This window comes from Protomyctophum bolini (genome assembly GCF_963924005.1).
Source record: "Protomyctophum bolini genome assembly, chromosome: 12".
In the NCBI taxonomy this organism is placed as follows: domain Eukaryota; kingdom Metazoa; phylum Chordata; class Actinopteri; order Myctophiformes; family Myctophidae; genus Protomyctophum; species Protomyctophum bolini.
In genome coordinates, this window is record NC_137873.1 from 25,000,268 (window position 1) to 25,015,631 (window position 15,364).

Sequence of the window (15,364 nt, forward strand, 5' to 3'; positions counted from 1 at the left end):
AAAAGGTCTCTGTATTGTACCTGTCAAACTACTTCCAAAACGTCAACGCCGTCCACAACCACAACAGAGGGAGCTCCACTAACCACGTTCAACCCAGATTTGGCTAAAACAACGGCTTAAATTAATTTGAAAATGATTTCTAACTGTTTATATGATGCTTTTGCATAGTGCTGTATATTTGTATGTCATTAAATGTTTTGATGAATTGAGTATGAAAGACCCCAATGGAAACAAGCCAGTAAGCTTTCTTGGGTTTCAATCCTCTTGCGCAGACCATGTATTGTCTTGTGCTTGGGTGAATGTGATGTACTTCTTCTTCTTCTTTCGTGTATCATCAGATGGCCAACTCATTGTCATGCAGCCATGCCCTCGTCTCTGGTCCTAGGTCAAAAAGGCCAGCTTCTGAGGGTGGGCTGTATAGGGGGCAGTCTGTGATAATGTGCTTGGCAGTCTGTTCAGGCTCGCCACACTCGCACGCCGCGCTATCCGATAGGCCCCACTTCTTCATAGATGACTTGAAGCGACCCACGCCACAGCGCAGACGGTTCAGCGAGGTCCATAGATGGCGTGGCAGGTCTTCTCCTTTAACGCCACCTGCTGGGTCCCGGATGTGTTGTTGAACGACTGTTTCCAGGATGCTGCCAGCCAGGCGTCTCTGGAAAAGTCCTCAGGAATTGACTGTAGCATTTCTTGAGCTGCCTCGTTGTAGGGATGGCGAGACTTGAGCCTGCCTGGTGGTGCCGGTGTTGTTGTGGCTTTGTGCAAGATGTGCCAGTCGTATTTCTGGGCTTTTCTTGCCAGGGCTAGCGTAGCCGCATCCCATCGGAGACTGGCTGGAGCAATTCCAGCCAGGACTGGAAGGTAGGACACCGGTGTGGGTTTCAGACAACCGTTTACTATCCGGAGGGCGCTGTTAATGACAGTATCTACTTTGTTTACATGTGGGCTTCTGCTCCAGGCAGGGGCGCAGTATTCTGCTACAGGTAGGACCAGGGCTTGTGTGGATATGCGTAGGGTCTTAGGGGAAGCTCCCCACGTTGAGCCCGCCAGGCGACGGATGAGTGAGACCCTTGCTGTTGTCTTGGCCTTCACTTCGTCCAGGTGTTGCTTGTAGGTCCGGTCCAAGCGTACACCAAGGTACTTGGGAGCTTGCTGGAACTCCAGGCGGTTGTTGCCAACATAAACGTCCAAATCTCTTCTAGCTTCCCGATTGTTGAGATTATATAATGCAGATACTGTTTTGCCCATGCTGAGCTGAAGGTGCCAGTACAATGTGATGTACAGTAAGTCACAGAAGCTACAGAAGCTACAGAAGCTGCACTACCAAAAGGTGCTCAAGAAACGCAGCCCACAAATGGTTGATGGCCTAAAGTCACAGGTATTCTTAAAACATGTATTTATGCAGAGCCCAGCGTCTGAGGTACAGTGAGTACATCTGTACCATGCAGAGTCCAGCGTCTGAGGTCCAGTGAGTACATCTGTACCATGCAGAGTCCAGCGTCTGAGGTCCAGTGAGTACATCTGTACCATGCAGAGTCCAGCGTCTGAGGTCCAGTGAGTACATCTGTACCATTCAGAGTCCAGCGTCTGAGGTACAGTGAGTACATCTGTACCATGCAGAGTCCAGCGTCTGAGGTCCAGTGAGTACATCTGTACCATGCAGAGTCCAGCGTCTGAGGTCCAGTGAGTACATCTGTACCATGCAGAGTCCAGCGTCTGAGGTACAGTGAGTACATCTGTACCATGCAGAGTCCAGCGTCTGAGGTCCAGTGAGTACATCTGTACCATGCAGAGTCCAGCGTCTGAGGTCCAGTGAGTACATCTGTACCATGCAGAGTCCAGCGTCTGAGGTACAGTGAGTACATCTGTACCATGCAGAGTCCAGCGTCTGAGGTCCAGTGAGTACATCTGTACCATGCAGAGTCCAGCGTCTGAGGTCCAGTGAGTACATCTGTACCATGCAGAGTCCAGCGTCTGAGGTACAGTGAGTACATCTGTACCATGCAGAGTCCAGCGTCTGAGGTCCAGTGAGTACATCTGTACCATGCAGAGTCCAGCGTCTGAGGTCCAGTGAGTACATCTGTACCATGCAGAGTCCAGCGTCTGAGGTCCAGTGAGTACATCTGTACCATGCAGAGTCCAGCGTCTGAGGTCCAGTGAGTACATCTGTACCATGCAGAGTCCAGCGTCTGAGGTACAGTGAGTACATCTGTACCATGCAGAGCCCAGCGTCTGAGGTCCAGTGAGTACATCTGTACCATGCAGAGCCCAGCGTCTGAGGTCCAGTGAGTACATCTGTACCATGCAGAGTCCAGCGTCTGAGGTCCAGTGAGTACATCTGTACCATGCAGAGTCCAGCGTCTGAGGTCCAGTGAGTACATCTGTACCATGCAGAGTCCAGCGTCTGCGGTCCAGTGAGTACATCTGTACCATGCAGAGTCCAGCGTCTGAGGTACAGTGAGTACATCTGTACCATGCAGAGTCCAGCGTCTGAGGTCCAGTGAGTACATCTGTACCATGCAGAGTCCAGCGTCTGAGGTCCAGTGAGTACATCTGTACCATGCAGAGTCCAGCGTCTGAGGTCCAGTGAGTACATCTGTACCATGCAGAGTACAGCGTCTGAGGTCCAGTGAGTACATCTGTACCATGCAGAGTCCAGCGTCTGAGGTCCAGTGAGTACATCTGTACCATGCAGAGTCCAGCGTCTGAGGTACAGTGAGTACATCTGTACCATGCAGAGTCCAGCGTCTGAGGTACAGTGAGTACATCTGTACCATGCAGAGTCCAGCGTCTGAGGTACAGTGAGTACATCTGTACCATGCAGAGTCCAGCGTCTGAGGTCCAGTGAGTACATCTGTACCATGCAGAGTCCAGCGTCTGAGGTACAGTGAGTACATCTGTACCATGCAGAGTCCAGCGTCTGAGGTCCAGTGAGTACATCTGTACCATGCAGAGTCCAGCGTCTGAGGTACAGTGAGTACATCTGTACCATGCAGAGTCCAGCGTCTGAGGTCCAGTGAGTACATCTGTACCATGCAGAGTCCAGCGTCTGAGGTCCAGTGAGTACATCTGTACCATGCAGAGTCCAGCGTCTGAGGTCCAGTGAGTACATCTGTAGCATTACACAGGTACAGTATAATGTGGATGCACACAGCTGTGTACTGTAGGTGTGAACAACGCGCCATCCCCCCCAACTCTTCCTTCCTGGCTTTCACACCTCTATTAATTAAGGTGTGCATCTGGGCATAATAATATCCTAATGGACCATGTTAAAAGAAGTAAGGGTCATTTTTATTTTATTTAATAAGGATAATGGACAGGGGGCTTATCTGGAATCTATGCCGCCGAACCACTTACACACTATATGCCATCCCTGTGTGTGTGTGTGTGTGACACAGTTCCAGACATGAAGACCACCAACCAACCACACATGCCATTATTGTGATTAAAAGAGCTTCACTCTCGATTACTGTAGATCCTGTCATTAAGTGCATATCAGATGATTTACTGTAGTGTGACAGTGCAGGAGGACACAATATGAAGAACATAATAAAACACAAATACACACTGACTGAGGAACATTTTTCAGTCAAATTTTATATCAATATAGATATTCAAAAGAACAACGTTGTTACAGAAAATCAAAAAGTGGAACCGGTTTTTGCCATTTTGATATACAAATCATATGTGCATGTGCTATACATACAGTAGTTGGCCTGTAAAATCTCCCTGTCGTTCTTGTGGCGAACACATCTTTGATGAACTAAAAACTTACAAAATAAAGAAAAAGGCACAGACAAATGATTAACACTGACGGCCTGATTTACACTTTGACGCATTACAGTGTCTTGTGTCGGAAAGAGCCGACGCATAAGATCACGCATGCGGCGCATCTGCAACGCGGTGTGAGCGGTGTGACACCGTATGACGGAGCATAGATCAGGATCTTTTTTTTCCTTTTTTTTAAGGAGACAAAGAAATCAAGAGGTGTCAAAATGACGCACAGCAAGAAACAAGACAAAAACCACTTTGGTGGGGAAATTCAATACTCTTTACAGTCAGGGAACACAGTGCCCTCTGTCATACAAATAAATTAATACAACTGTCCACACTCTCAGTTATCTAAAATCTTATGTACATCTTGTCTTTTACAGAATTGTATAATACATTATCAAAAAACCTCTGCAATATGAAAACATATTTACAAATCAATGATTCAAAAAGGGACCCTCGCAGCTTCCCCAGTGTCTCACGCACTAGTGCATTCAGTCTCTCTGACGCGCATGCACGCAGGCATACACGCACGCACACACGCACACGCGCACACACACACACACACACACACACACACACACACACACACACACACACACACACACACACGACGCACACATTTACCCGGTAATTCTCTCATGCAGCACACACCGATACAGAAGGCATTCATAGAGGGTTGTGCAACAAAGAGCATACGAAACAGTTCAAATATGGCTGTGGGATGAACGCATCACATGCATGATAATGCACACACACACACACACACACACACACACACACACACACACACACACACACACACACACAATGTCTCTCTACCTGTGTAATCTCATCTTATGCCTATGTGCAGGAGGAGCAGCTACAGTACTATAGCAGTACAGTAGAGCAGTGTGTGTTTATGGTGCAGGGCAGAAGCATCATGTTCACTGACAGCCACATCCTGCCTGATGTCAACCTCCCTGTCAACCTCCCTGCTGCCACTAACATCACCATGACAAACCCCCCCGCCACCCTGCATTCTGCTCCAAAGTGGCGGCGTCCGAAAAACGTCTGCTCAAAGCCGTCTGCAAGCCGCGGGAGGAAGGACAGCGGGCTAACGGATCCTAACGGAGCTTGATTTTATGTTTTATTTTATTACACGTGTCAACGGGCGAGCCGTTATTCATGCTGTTTGTGTTGTCTGAACGCAAGCGCATAATTGTCTGCCTGTTCCTTTGAGAAGAGGCTGTTGAGTTGTGTGTGTGTGTGTGTGTGTGTGTGTGTGTGTGTGTGTGTGTGTATGTGTGTGTATGTGTGTGTATGTGTGTGTGTGTGTGTGTGTGTGTGTGTGTGTGTGTGGGAGGGTGGACTTTGCATGTTTGCCAAAGAATAGTGCAGTGCTATGTGTGGTGAACAGAAAAATATGCAACACAACTGAGTCTTTAACAACCGCATAGCCAGCGGCCACACTAACCCAAAACCATGTCACAACAAATCCCTGAATGTTGAGGATGATTCCAATTGCTGATTTTATCTTAATTTATAAACGCTCTCCCTCCTTAACGCCTGGCACACTTATCTCTCACACAGTCCTGTCTGCCTATAGAAGAACTATACCTCCTGCACACCTTCAATAAGCTTCCATCTTCAGCAACCCTCAACTCTTCAAGCATTCTGGGGTGACTGAGGTCAAACAAATTAAACTACACTGCAAACGCTTCTTCGGCCCACTCCTAAAGTCTTGCCCATAAGAGAAAGCCAAAGCACACATGCTAACATTTCCTGGGTAAAATGATCTCAGTTCAATTTAGCCTGGGAAAACAATAATGGTAAAATCAAAGTCCATGCGGAATAACACTGACAAGAACAAACGTCATCTTCAGTGACGGTGAGGCGTGTGTGACTGATGAACTCTGATATGAGGACAGAAAGAGAACCTATTTTTTAACTCAAGTTCAAGTCAATGTCGGGGAAACATTAAAACATGGCCGCTTAATTAAAAATCTAAATCAAGTGCTTTGAGGTTAATTTTGGAATAACAGGCCCAGTTTTAATCAATGTCCTGTATTAACAGGGGTAGAAAACAGATCCAGCTTGGATACAACAGTGGCAAACTATTTTGATAAATAGCAATGATCGAAAATAGCAGCGCTGCCATTTGTGGCGTTATAAAAAGTGTAATTTACAAACAGCATACGGACATGAATGTCAGGATGTTGGATGAGGGTGAGGATGATATGTTGTTCTTCCCTTGAAAACAAACTCAAGCAAGAGCCATCCCTGACGACCTCGCATGTGCGATTTGCCTGAGCGGCTAGCCGTGCCCTCCCACTTTCTTTCTTTTTCTCTCCTCCCTTTACCATCTTTTTATTTTTTGCCCTCATGGGGGTGGGGTGGTCAGGTCACTTTGCGGCGGACAGCATGGGCTGCTCCGTGTACCAGTGAGTTCCCGGGTCGGGCATGCTGGCGCCCAGGGGCAGGGTGATGAACTGAGGGCACGTGCCCCCGCCGCCGCCCACGACGCCCACGGCCGGCGGGTAGGGGTGGTGGTGCGCGTGGTGGTGCGCGTGGTGGTGGCCCGCGCCCGCCACGCCCTCCGTCCGGCCGATGTGGATCTCGTCCTCCTCGCCCTCGCCGGTGGTCTTGCGGTACACCGGGTTGTCAAAGTTCATGCTCTTGGTGGAGTGGCTCCGCCAGTTCCGCCACACCATGTAGAGGGCGGAGCACAGGAGGCCGAACACCACTGTGGCAACGATAGGAACTGCATGCGTTTAACACACAGCAGGGGGGGAGGGAGGGAGGGGCGGGGATGGGGGGTTGTCAGCGTTAAACGATGCAGAACAAGTCCATGGCATGAAATGACAGGCATACATAGGAGATCAGCAGGCATGCTGATGGGGGGGGGGGGTTGTGTGTTTGGGTCACTAGGGGCTAAGCACGGGGCTTACGTTGAGGGTAGTGTTTGGCAGGACAGGTCGAGGAGAATCGATCGCGACTGACCTCTCTTTACTACTCTGGCTTCGTTAGCACTTTGATCACACAGTAACGCAGTAGCACATACCCGACCACACTTGTATAGTAGCGAGCCTAGCAGGTCTCCGTTTCTGCCATCCACGCATTTAGCTTCCGTTCTAACATTTAGCTTCACAGTCGCACGGCAACAACAGCTGTGGTCAGTGCTTACCACACTGTTTATAAAGTATGCACACAGTGTCACCTGCGTGGGATAGCTGTATGTTGGCAGTTGTAAACATGACTGGACTCTCTCAGTGAAGTGGCTCTAGTGATAATGCACTGTACAATAATCGTCTCAGTCGGGTGCATTACAGGAAATGTAAAAAAATATTGTGTTTCAACGAATCCAATGTAGTTATTATCCCTATAGCGCATCGATAGAGGAAAGAACTGGTCATATTTCTAAGGGAACCAGATATAAATAGGTTCTATGCAACAGCAGCCAAATTGGCAAAAAGAAAATTGGCTGATTCCTTACTTCCTTACTAATTAAGGCTCTCTTCCATTTAGTGTAGCAGGGTTCAACCTTCATCAGTTTGGTATTGGTAACACCTGTGAAGGCAGTAAGGAAGCAGCCAGTATGGCTGCTGTGCATAGAGCCCATTAATGTTGCATTTGCTTTGTCGTACTGTACAGTAATACCCAAAACAAGCCACAGGCAAGGATCTGGCGTAGGCCAGGTTCCTTGTGGTCGTAGCCAGATACCCAACACAACAACACAGAGTGGTGGAGAATGACATAGCAAGGCAGAAATATACACACACACACACACGCACACACACACACACACACACACACACACACACACACACACACACACACACACACACACACACACACACACACACACGGGACCCTGGGACAGGCCTGTGCGTCCTCATCCTGATGCTGACAGGATGGCTGTGAATCGTCCAATATGACAGTGGTTCTCAAAGTGTTATCCAGGGCCCCAAGGAATTTCAGAGGGCCCCCAGGGATTCCAGAGGGCCCCCAGGGATTCCAGAGGGGCCCCAGGGATTCCAGAGGGTCCCCAGGGATTCCAGAGGGCCCCCAGATAAATGATCGATAGTTGGGAACAACTATCGAAGGGAGTGACCCGGGGAGCGAAACCAAACTAAATGGACCCTTAGCACGGGTCCATTTTGTTTCAGTTTGTACGCTCACCAAGTTATGGGCATGCGGTGGCCCTGACGCGTTTGAGAACCACTGCGGTAGGCAGAGGGTGGATGTTAAGACAGGAGACGGAATGCTGGTGGCCTACGAGGCGTAGAGGCACAGAGGAAGGGAAGGGTGGGGGAGGGGGGGTTGTTCAACAGGTGACTCACCTATGGGGATGACCACCCCCAGGACAGCCACGGTCAGGTTCTCACCCAGGATGAAGTTCTCACTGCCCGCTAGGACGAGAAAGAATGAGAATTAATGGAGAGACATATAGATAGAGAGAGGAGACAGATAACGCCAGACGGAATGGGAAAGTTGGTAAAAGAGCGAGGGAGCGATTGTGAGAGTGCGGTTGATAAAGAATGAATGAGGTAGTTAGAATAGGCAAGGGATGATGGGAGGTACATTAGTACGGTGGTTGGGTGGAACGTAAGAAGGAGGAACAAAGGAGCGGGAGGGTGGAAGGGTGAATGAAAGACAAGTGATTAACATGAGAGTGACAACCCATCAATTCTGTGTTAATGTGTGTGCTTGAATTATAAGTATGTGAGAGAGAGAGAGAGAGAGAGAGAGAGAGAGAGAGAGAGAGAGAGAGAGAGAGAGAGAGAGAGAGAGAGAGAGAGAGAGAGAAAGAGAGAGACACAGACAGACAGACAGACAGAGAGAGAGAGAACATGAGCTGTTTGGCATTGGTTAGCACCTGGCTGCCTCTCCAAGGCCCGGTACAGACGACAGACTGAGCTACCTTGGCAGTCCCTCTGACCCCCATAATCTCCATGTACATACATTAGCATAATGTCACATCACCCCGTAATCACATTAACCCTGGCCTCCAGAATTTGGGCACATTTTCAAATATTGTGTTTCTTTCTTTTTACAAAAAAAGAAGAAAACTTCTAACAACCGCACAACGAGTCGTGACTCACGATCAGAGTTGGGTGTAACGAGTAACGGAAAATATCGTTACTGTAACGACACTACTTTGGTCGGTAGCGAGTAATATAACGACACTACTCCTCCAAAATTGATAATCACACTACAGTTACTGGTCGCTTTAGCGCTGCCGTTACTCGCTACTTGCATCATGTGGCTGCTTTCAGCAGTGTTGCTTTAGAGAATAATGCACACAACGGAGATGAGTTGAACATGAACACTAATGGTGCGCTGGCAACGCAGTACGCAGTACGGACTAGAACATGTCAAACCGGTGTCAGATCATCAGCAGCACAGCATTTTTCGTTACTGTCGTGGACTCGTAGGGTGGCCAGACGTCCGGTTTTAGACCCACCTTTCCTCCTCCCAACTCAACCTCTGGCCGGACACATCATTGTCCGTTTTTTTGTGATATAGCCTACAGTGCTTGTGTCATAACTGTCATTTAAGTCGTCTCTGTATTAAAATCTCCGTAGCACTTTTCCGCTGCACAGAAAGCTCCCAGTCTCCCCACTGTCACAGAGACAGAGCAGGCGTTGGGGTGTTGCCATGTCAGCTTATTACAAGCGACTTTGGGCTTGTTTTATGATAGCCCAGTCAGGCTTCTTTTGGGCTGTTTTCATAGACATGGCTGCTTGTTTCTCTTCTAAAACCTGGCAACACTGCCAATGGGAGGGTTTGTTTGTTGTAGAACGTGTGCTCTCACAATCACTAGTTAGTTAATGTAGAGATAAATAAACCAAATATGCCGAAATGAAAAACTACATTTAATGAGCAATGGAGCAGGGGACTCCACATCATAAAGAAAGGGATCCTAAAGCACTGTGAACATAATTATAGTCTACTGATTTATCTCAGTCTCATTATTTTATTTGAATATATATTGTTGGGAAAGTTAATATTTGCCTAGAACCACGTGGTACAGTGGTTTTCAACCATTTTCATATCAAGGTCCAGTATGTATTCTGCATTTTAGCCATGGACCACCATTTGATGAGATTTGGCCTCACAGACCCCAAACTAAATATTATATTGTTGTGTGGCAGTTCAGTGCAAATTATTTGACAATGCATCTCAGGCGATTTTATGGAGTAACGCAAAAGTAATGTAACGAGTAATGTAACTAGTTACTTTCTCCAGGGAGTAATAAAGTAATGTAAGGCATTACTTTTTTCAAAAGTAATATGTAATATGTAGTGCCTTACTTTTATGAGTAACGGACCCCAACTCTGCTCACGATGCAACGCATTGTGAGCTTGTTGAATCAGCTATTTTTGCCACTTGTCGTACGACAAACATAGGGACGAAGAGGTTAATAATGAATTGTTTTTTATACTACTCTCTCTCTCTCTCTCTCTCTCTCTCTCTCTCTCTCTCTCTCCCTCTCTCAAACACTTACAAAATATTAATGGACAAACAATATAAACACTGCAAGAATTACACAGCCTACACAGACCTGTGCAAACACGTCATTTATGATGGTGAATTTTTGAGGCCAACAATCTCATTAAAGTCAGTGAAGCGAGACCAGCAGTGGCTTGTGGTAATCTCAACTTAATGTTATCTTTATGGGGTCGTTGACAGGGACTGGAGCATGGCGAGTCAAACGTACAGTACTGTACGCCAAGGTGAAATCACACATTTGTCGGAGGAACGCAGAACCATTTCTCTCTTTCTATACAGATGGGCTACTAGGTTACTCTACTACAGTGGTGGAAAGTAATTAGTACAAGTAAGACTCGCGAACGCAGGAAGCGAACGCAGCTCGTAAATTGCAATAACAACAATTAGAATTCGATTTCTACTGTGTGTGTGTGTGTGTGCGTGTGTGTGCGTGTGCATGTGCGTGCTTGTGTGTTTTTTTTGTGTGTGATACAGCTGCACCCTCGGGTGGCGGGCGGGTGGTGTCACAGCGTGACACAGACAGACAGACAGACAGACAGACAGACAGTTCTGCCTGGGTTACATATTATGTCTCACTGTTTCGCAACAATTACTCAAATACGGTGCCTACTGTAAGTACAATTATGAGGTACATGAATACTTGATTATGTCAATTTTTCAATTAGTTATGCTTCTACTCCACTATATATCTGTTACAATTATTTGAAAATGTATTAGAAACTTTGTAGATTTAGATTAGTACAATTAAATAAAAAAACACCGCAATGCAACAAGGAAGTATAGCCCACTGAGGGACCGGGACCACGGTCAACGACTTCTACGTTGATCAGGTTCGGGTTGGACTCGCATTACGTTAGTAATTACTGTTTACACTCTGATGAGTTCAGAGTGAGAACGTGTTAGTGGATGCGACGCAAAATAGTGACTGAGGCTCATACAATACATGTACAGGCCTAATACAGTATGTGAGGGTTATAACATTTAAAACATCATTCTTCACAGTTTACATCAAATAAAGTAAGTCTTTATTTAATGTCTTTACTTTTTCTGTTGAATCACGTTACTTGTACATTGCTTTATTCTCTGCCATTGCTTACGTGTCGTTGGCACTAGTAGTTATGTTTAATACAACTACAACACCTCTTAGTAGCACTGTACTACGTACACGTACGTGATGTGTGTGTTCTGTCTGTTTGAGTGTATCAGAGAGTGTCCCAGAGTTGCGTGGCTGTGTGCTTCAGAGAAATCACAGGTCAGAGAGATTAAATTGATTGACAACCCTATCCTCCTGAGTCACTATACTGTAGCTAGCTTACGATACTTACCAAGGTTAGAAAATAAGATTAAGACATTGGTTCCAGTGTGTTGACAGTAGCACAGTATTAACTTGGCAAAATGTCAATGTCAAGAAAATTGGGATACCAAAAGCACAAAAAAAATACAGGTCTGCGGAAAGCTTGGGAGCTTGGGAAGCTGAAGCGCTTGCCTTAGCACTAGCAGAGGTATGTTATTTGACCACTTGAGTGACATCTTAATGCACTTCACTGGGTTCCAATTTGGCCTTTGGCCATAAAACAGTTTTTTAAAATGGACTTCTTAAAAAGAACTGGATATTTTCATCACATTTTGTGGGTCCACACAAAATGTCCTATTTCCCAACACTAGACAAACATTCAGTCAGATTTTTTGGATCAACTATACAATGCCTGAAGGTCAATAGACCGAAAGCTTGCATTGTGCACAGATTTGAGTGTGTGGACTCCACACACTCAAATCTGTGCACAAAAATCATTACTTCAAAAGTGTTGGTTGGTTGTGATGCTGACATTATTCGACTCGGGACCCACTGACATGCACGGATCGTTTGAAAGAGCAGTCTGTGTGCTGTGGACTGGGCATATTAACTACTATCAAACTGGCATTGTCGTTTACCCCTTGTTGTTGTCTTCCAAAGAAATTCTAAATGTTCAACAATAGCAAAGATAGTAAACCATAGATGTAGATGAGCTGCTTTCACTATTCGTTAAGTGGTTAACGTGTAAAACAGGGGTCCCCAAACTTTTTCCTGTGAGGGCCACATAACTTTTCCCTTCTCTGATGGGGGCCGGCGTCAGTTTGTAACAGAAAAAGTTTTTTTTTTTTTTAATAACCAAAATATAGGATTTTATTTTTATTTTTCATTATTTGCTCTCATCCAGTGCTAATGAAAAATAAAAATAAAATCCTATATTTTGGTTATTAAAAAAATATATAAAAAAAAATAAACGTTTTTTTTTTGTTTGTTTTTTTTTTACCTTGAGGCAGGCGGGCCACATAAAATGACATGGCGGGCCGTATACGGCCCGCGGGCCGTAGTTTGGGGACCCCTGGTGTAAAACATACCAAATAAAAAGTAATGTTTGTAAGCCACTTACAGTGCTGGGAGACACTGCTGTCCCCTGCCGGCGTGGTGGATCTGACCGTGGGGTTTGAACCCAGCGCCTCAGACTCCTCCGACACGGGCCTGGGGGTGCTGAGCGGAGGGAGGGACTCAGCAGGGCCATCGCGGGGAGCCGTGGTCGGGCCGGAGACGGCATCCGCCTGGGACACTGATCCCCCCGACGCCGGCTGGGACCCCTCAGCGACGTCTACTGTGGTAACAGCTGCTGAGACGGTGGGAGACGAAGGCATCAAAGAGTCAATTCTTGGCACCCCTGGAAGTAATAATAAACTTTATAGTGTAACACAATGTACAGTAGCTTAAACGGGGGGTTTGATTGATCTTGTGTAGTTAAAATACACGTTTAATAGCTCTGTATTAGTTAGTAACTGTGAGAGAAGGTCATACCTCTATTGCAATAATAACTTGGAATATAGAGCTTTTTTAGAAAAAAAAATATATAAAAAATATATATATATATATTATATATATATATATATAATACTTCACTTACAGCTCTAAGAACACAGTTATAGTGTGAGTTCCGTCGATGTCTTACTGTACATCATATGACACACTTACCTGAAATATTGAATTAAAACTGCTAAATTAAACACCTTTCAGTATCACACGGTTAGGTCCACAATTAGGTCCTAACCAACAGTGAAGGCAGTGTATATCAATTACACAATTGCTTCCACACACACACACACACACACACACACACACACACACACACACACACACACACACACACACACACACACACACACACACACACACACACACACACACACACACACACACACACACACACACACACACACACACACACACACACACACACACACACACACACACACACACAGGTCAAGCCCTTCCCTGAGGAAAGCGGAAATTATGAGAGATTATCCACCCAGTAAACACTCTGTCGAGCAGAGCCCTTCGGGTGATATTGATTAGTAGACTAATGTAATGGACTCTTCATTCACCTGGTACACAGCCTCTCATATCAGGGCCCAGGTCCTGGCCGTCGGGGCAGGCACACGTGTATTTGGGGGAATGCTCCGTGATCTGTGGAGCCTTGAGACACAGGTAGTCACAGCCTCCGTTGGCCTCGTTGGCCAGGTTACAGCTGTCTGGGCCTGCACGCAGAGACAGTGACATACACATCATTAAGCCATTCATACGTTGTCGTACGATAGCGGCGTATTCTGAAAATAGCTTATGAATCCGTTATTTCCGGGGTATAATGGGGCCTAAATTTGGCATTTTGATTAATCTTGTACTGTAAATATCCTCTACTAGTGGTGCAGTTTGGAAAGTGCTTAAACCATTTTGTACTGTGTTTTGTGGTGTACCTCCAAACAGTTATGTGTCCTCTTGGGAGATCAATTAACATTGAGATTTGACTGTGCAGCCATTAATGGGAACAGCAAAGTGGAGAGACTTCAGCACCATGGACAGTGACCATATACGTTGTTTAGGTCAGCTGATGGAAGGAAGGAACATTGTTGAATTATTTTGTATTGTTCTTATTGAACTATTAATCTATGTTATTTAACCCTCTAACACCCTCTTCCAGTAAGGAAAGAATTCCAAGTAAGCCTGCCGGCTTCTTCCTTTCCTCGCAAAGTAAGTGGTTTCCTGTATATGTATCGTTTCTATATATACTTGAGTGGTGCAACCACTCCAAGGAACAGCAATGTCTGTGACTCCGTGTTCACCTATGCCTGTGTTCACCTATGTGCCTGTGTGTTGGTTAATGAGCACCAGTATATGACTATGAGTACCAGTAGGGGCGCTGTTGTGCCAGAAACAGAGAGAGGGATAGTGCTGCACTGTTGCCTGCTAATGAGAGACATAGAGAGAGAGAGAGAGAGAGAGAGAGAGAGAGAGAGAGGTGTGGGGGGGGGGGGGGGGGGGGAGTTGCACCACTCAGTTCACACGGGTGTGATTTTTTATAACAATGTGCTATTCAACTAAACTAAACATACTGTACCTATGCATACTATGTGATGAATCAGTGAGTAGTGCCGATTACTGTAGGCGACCTACATACAGGTTATTAAAGCCGATAGTTCCCCCTGTTGGTGTTGAGACTTTATATATTGTCAATTACTTCCATGAGAGGGAGAGAGGTGGTGGAGACGGAGTTTGAGGTCCAATGGAGTTAAGAGGTTTTCTCCCAAGTGCTTTTTACTACTTTTCATTAAATAACACACAGACGTAAAGGGTGTTCAATAGCACTGATTTGTGCAAAAAATGATAATCTAAAACCTTAAAAAATAGCAGTTCACATCAACAAATTATATACTGTAATAAATCTTTATGCTAAATGCCCGTATCAAAAAATAAACACACACGAGTAATGTAATTCTGTATTGACAGGAGCCACGCGGTTCCCATGTGGACCCCGAAATCCGCATGATTCGATAGTTTTTTATGAGCCATTATTTGTGCCTCAAGAAGGTCCCATTGTTGGTAGGGTAGCAACAGCAGTCACCGATGGCGATAATAAATCAATAAGTAATAAGCCAGTAAATGCAATAGTAGAGGAACAAACGTATAATGTGAGCACGCACAAACATAGTGCGAAGAGTAAAAGAGAGGGAGAGGGATGGAGGGAGTAGTAGTAATAGCTTATTGAGTTATCGATCGCCACCTGCCATGGATTTA

General features: G+C 45.9%; 1 protein-coding gene across 1 annotated transcript in view; it reads right to left on the minus strand.

Annotated features, from left to right (window-relative positions):
- Positions 1-5,132: 5,132 nt before the first annotated feature.
- LOC308325209 (low-density lipoprotein receptor-related protein 8-like) overlaps positions 5,133-15,364 on the minus strand; it is a gene marked incomplete at its 5' end in the record, with an annotated part of 92,248 nt that continues 82,016 nt past the window's right edge. The window contains 4 exons of the mRNA XM_080777651.1: positions 5,133-6,514; positions 8,094-8,162; positions 12,681-12,959; positions 13,678-13,830. Coding sequence (XP_080633777.1) covers positions 6,156-6,514; positions 8,094-8,162; positions 12,681-12,959; positions 13,678-13,830 — 860 coding nt within the window. The 3' untranslated portion in view covers positions 5,133-6,155. The remainder of the gene's footprint in view (positions 6,515-8,093; positions 8,163-12,680; positions 12,960-13,677; positions 13,831-15,364) is intronic.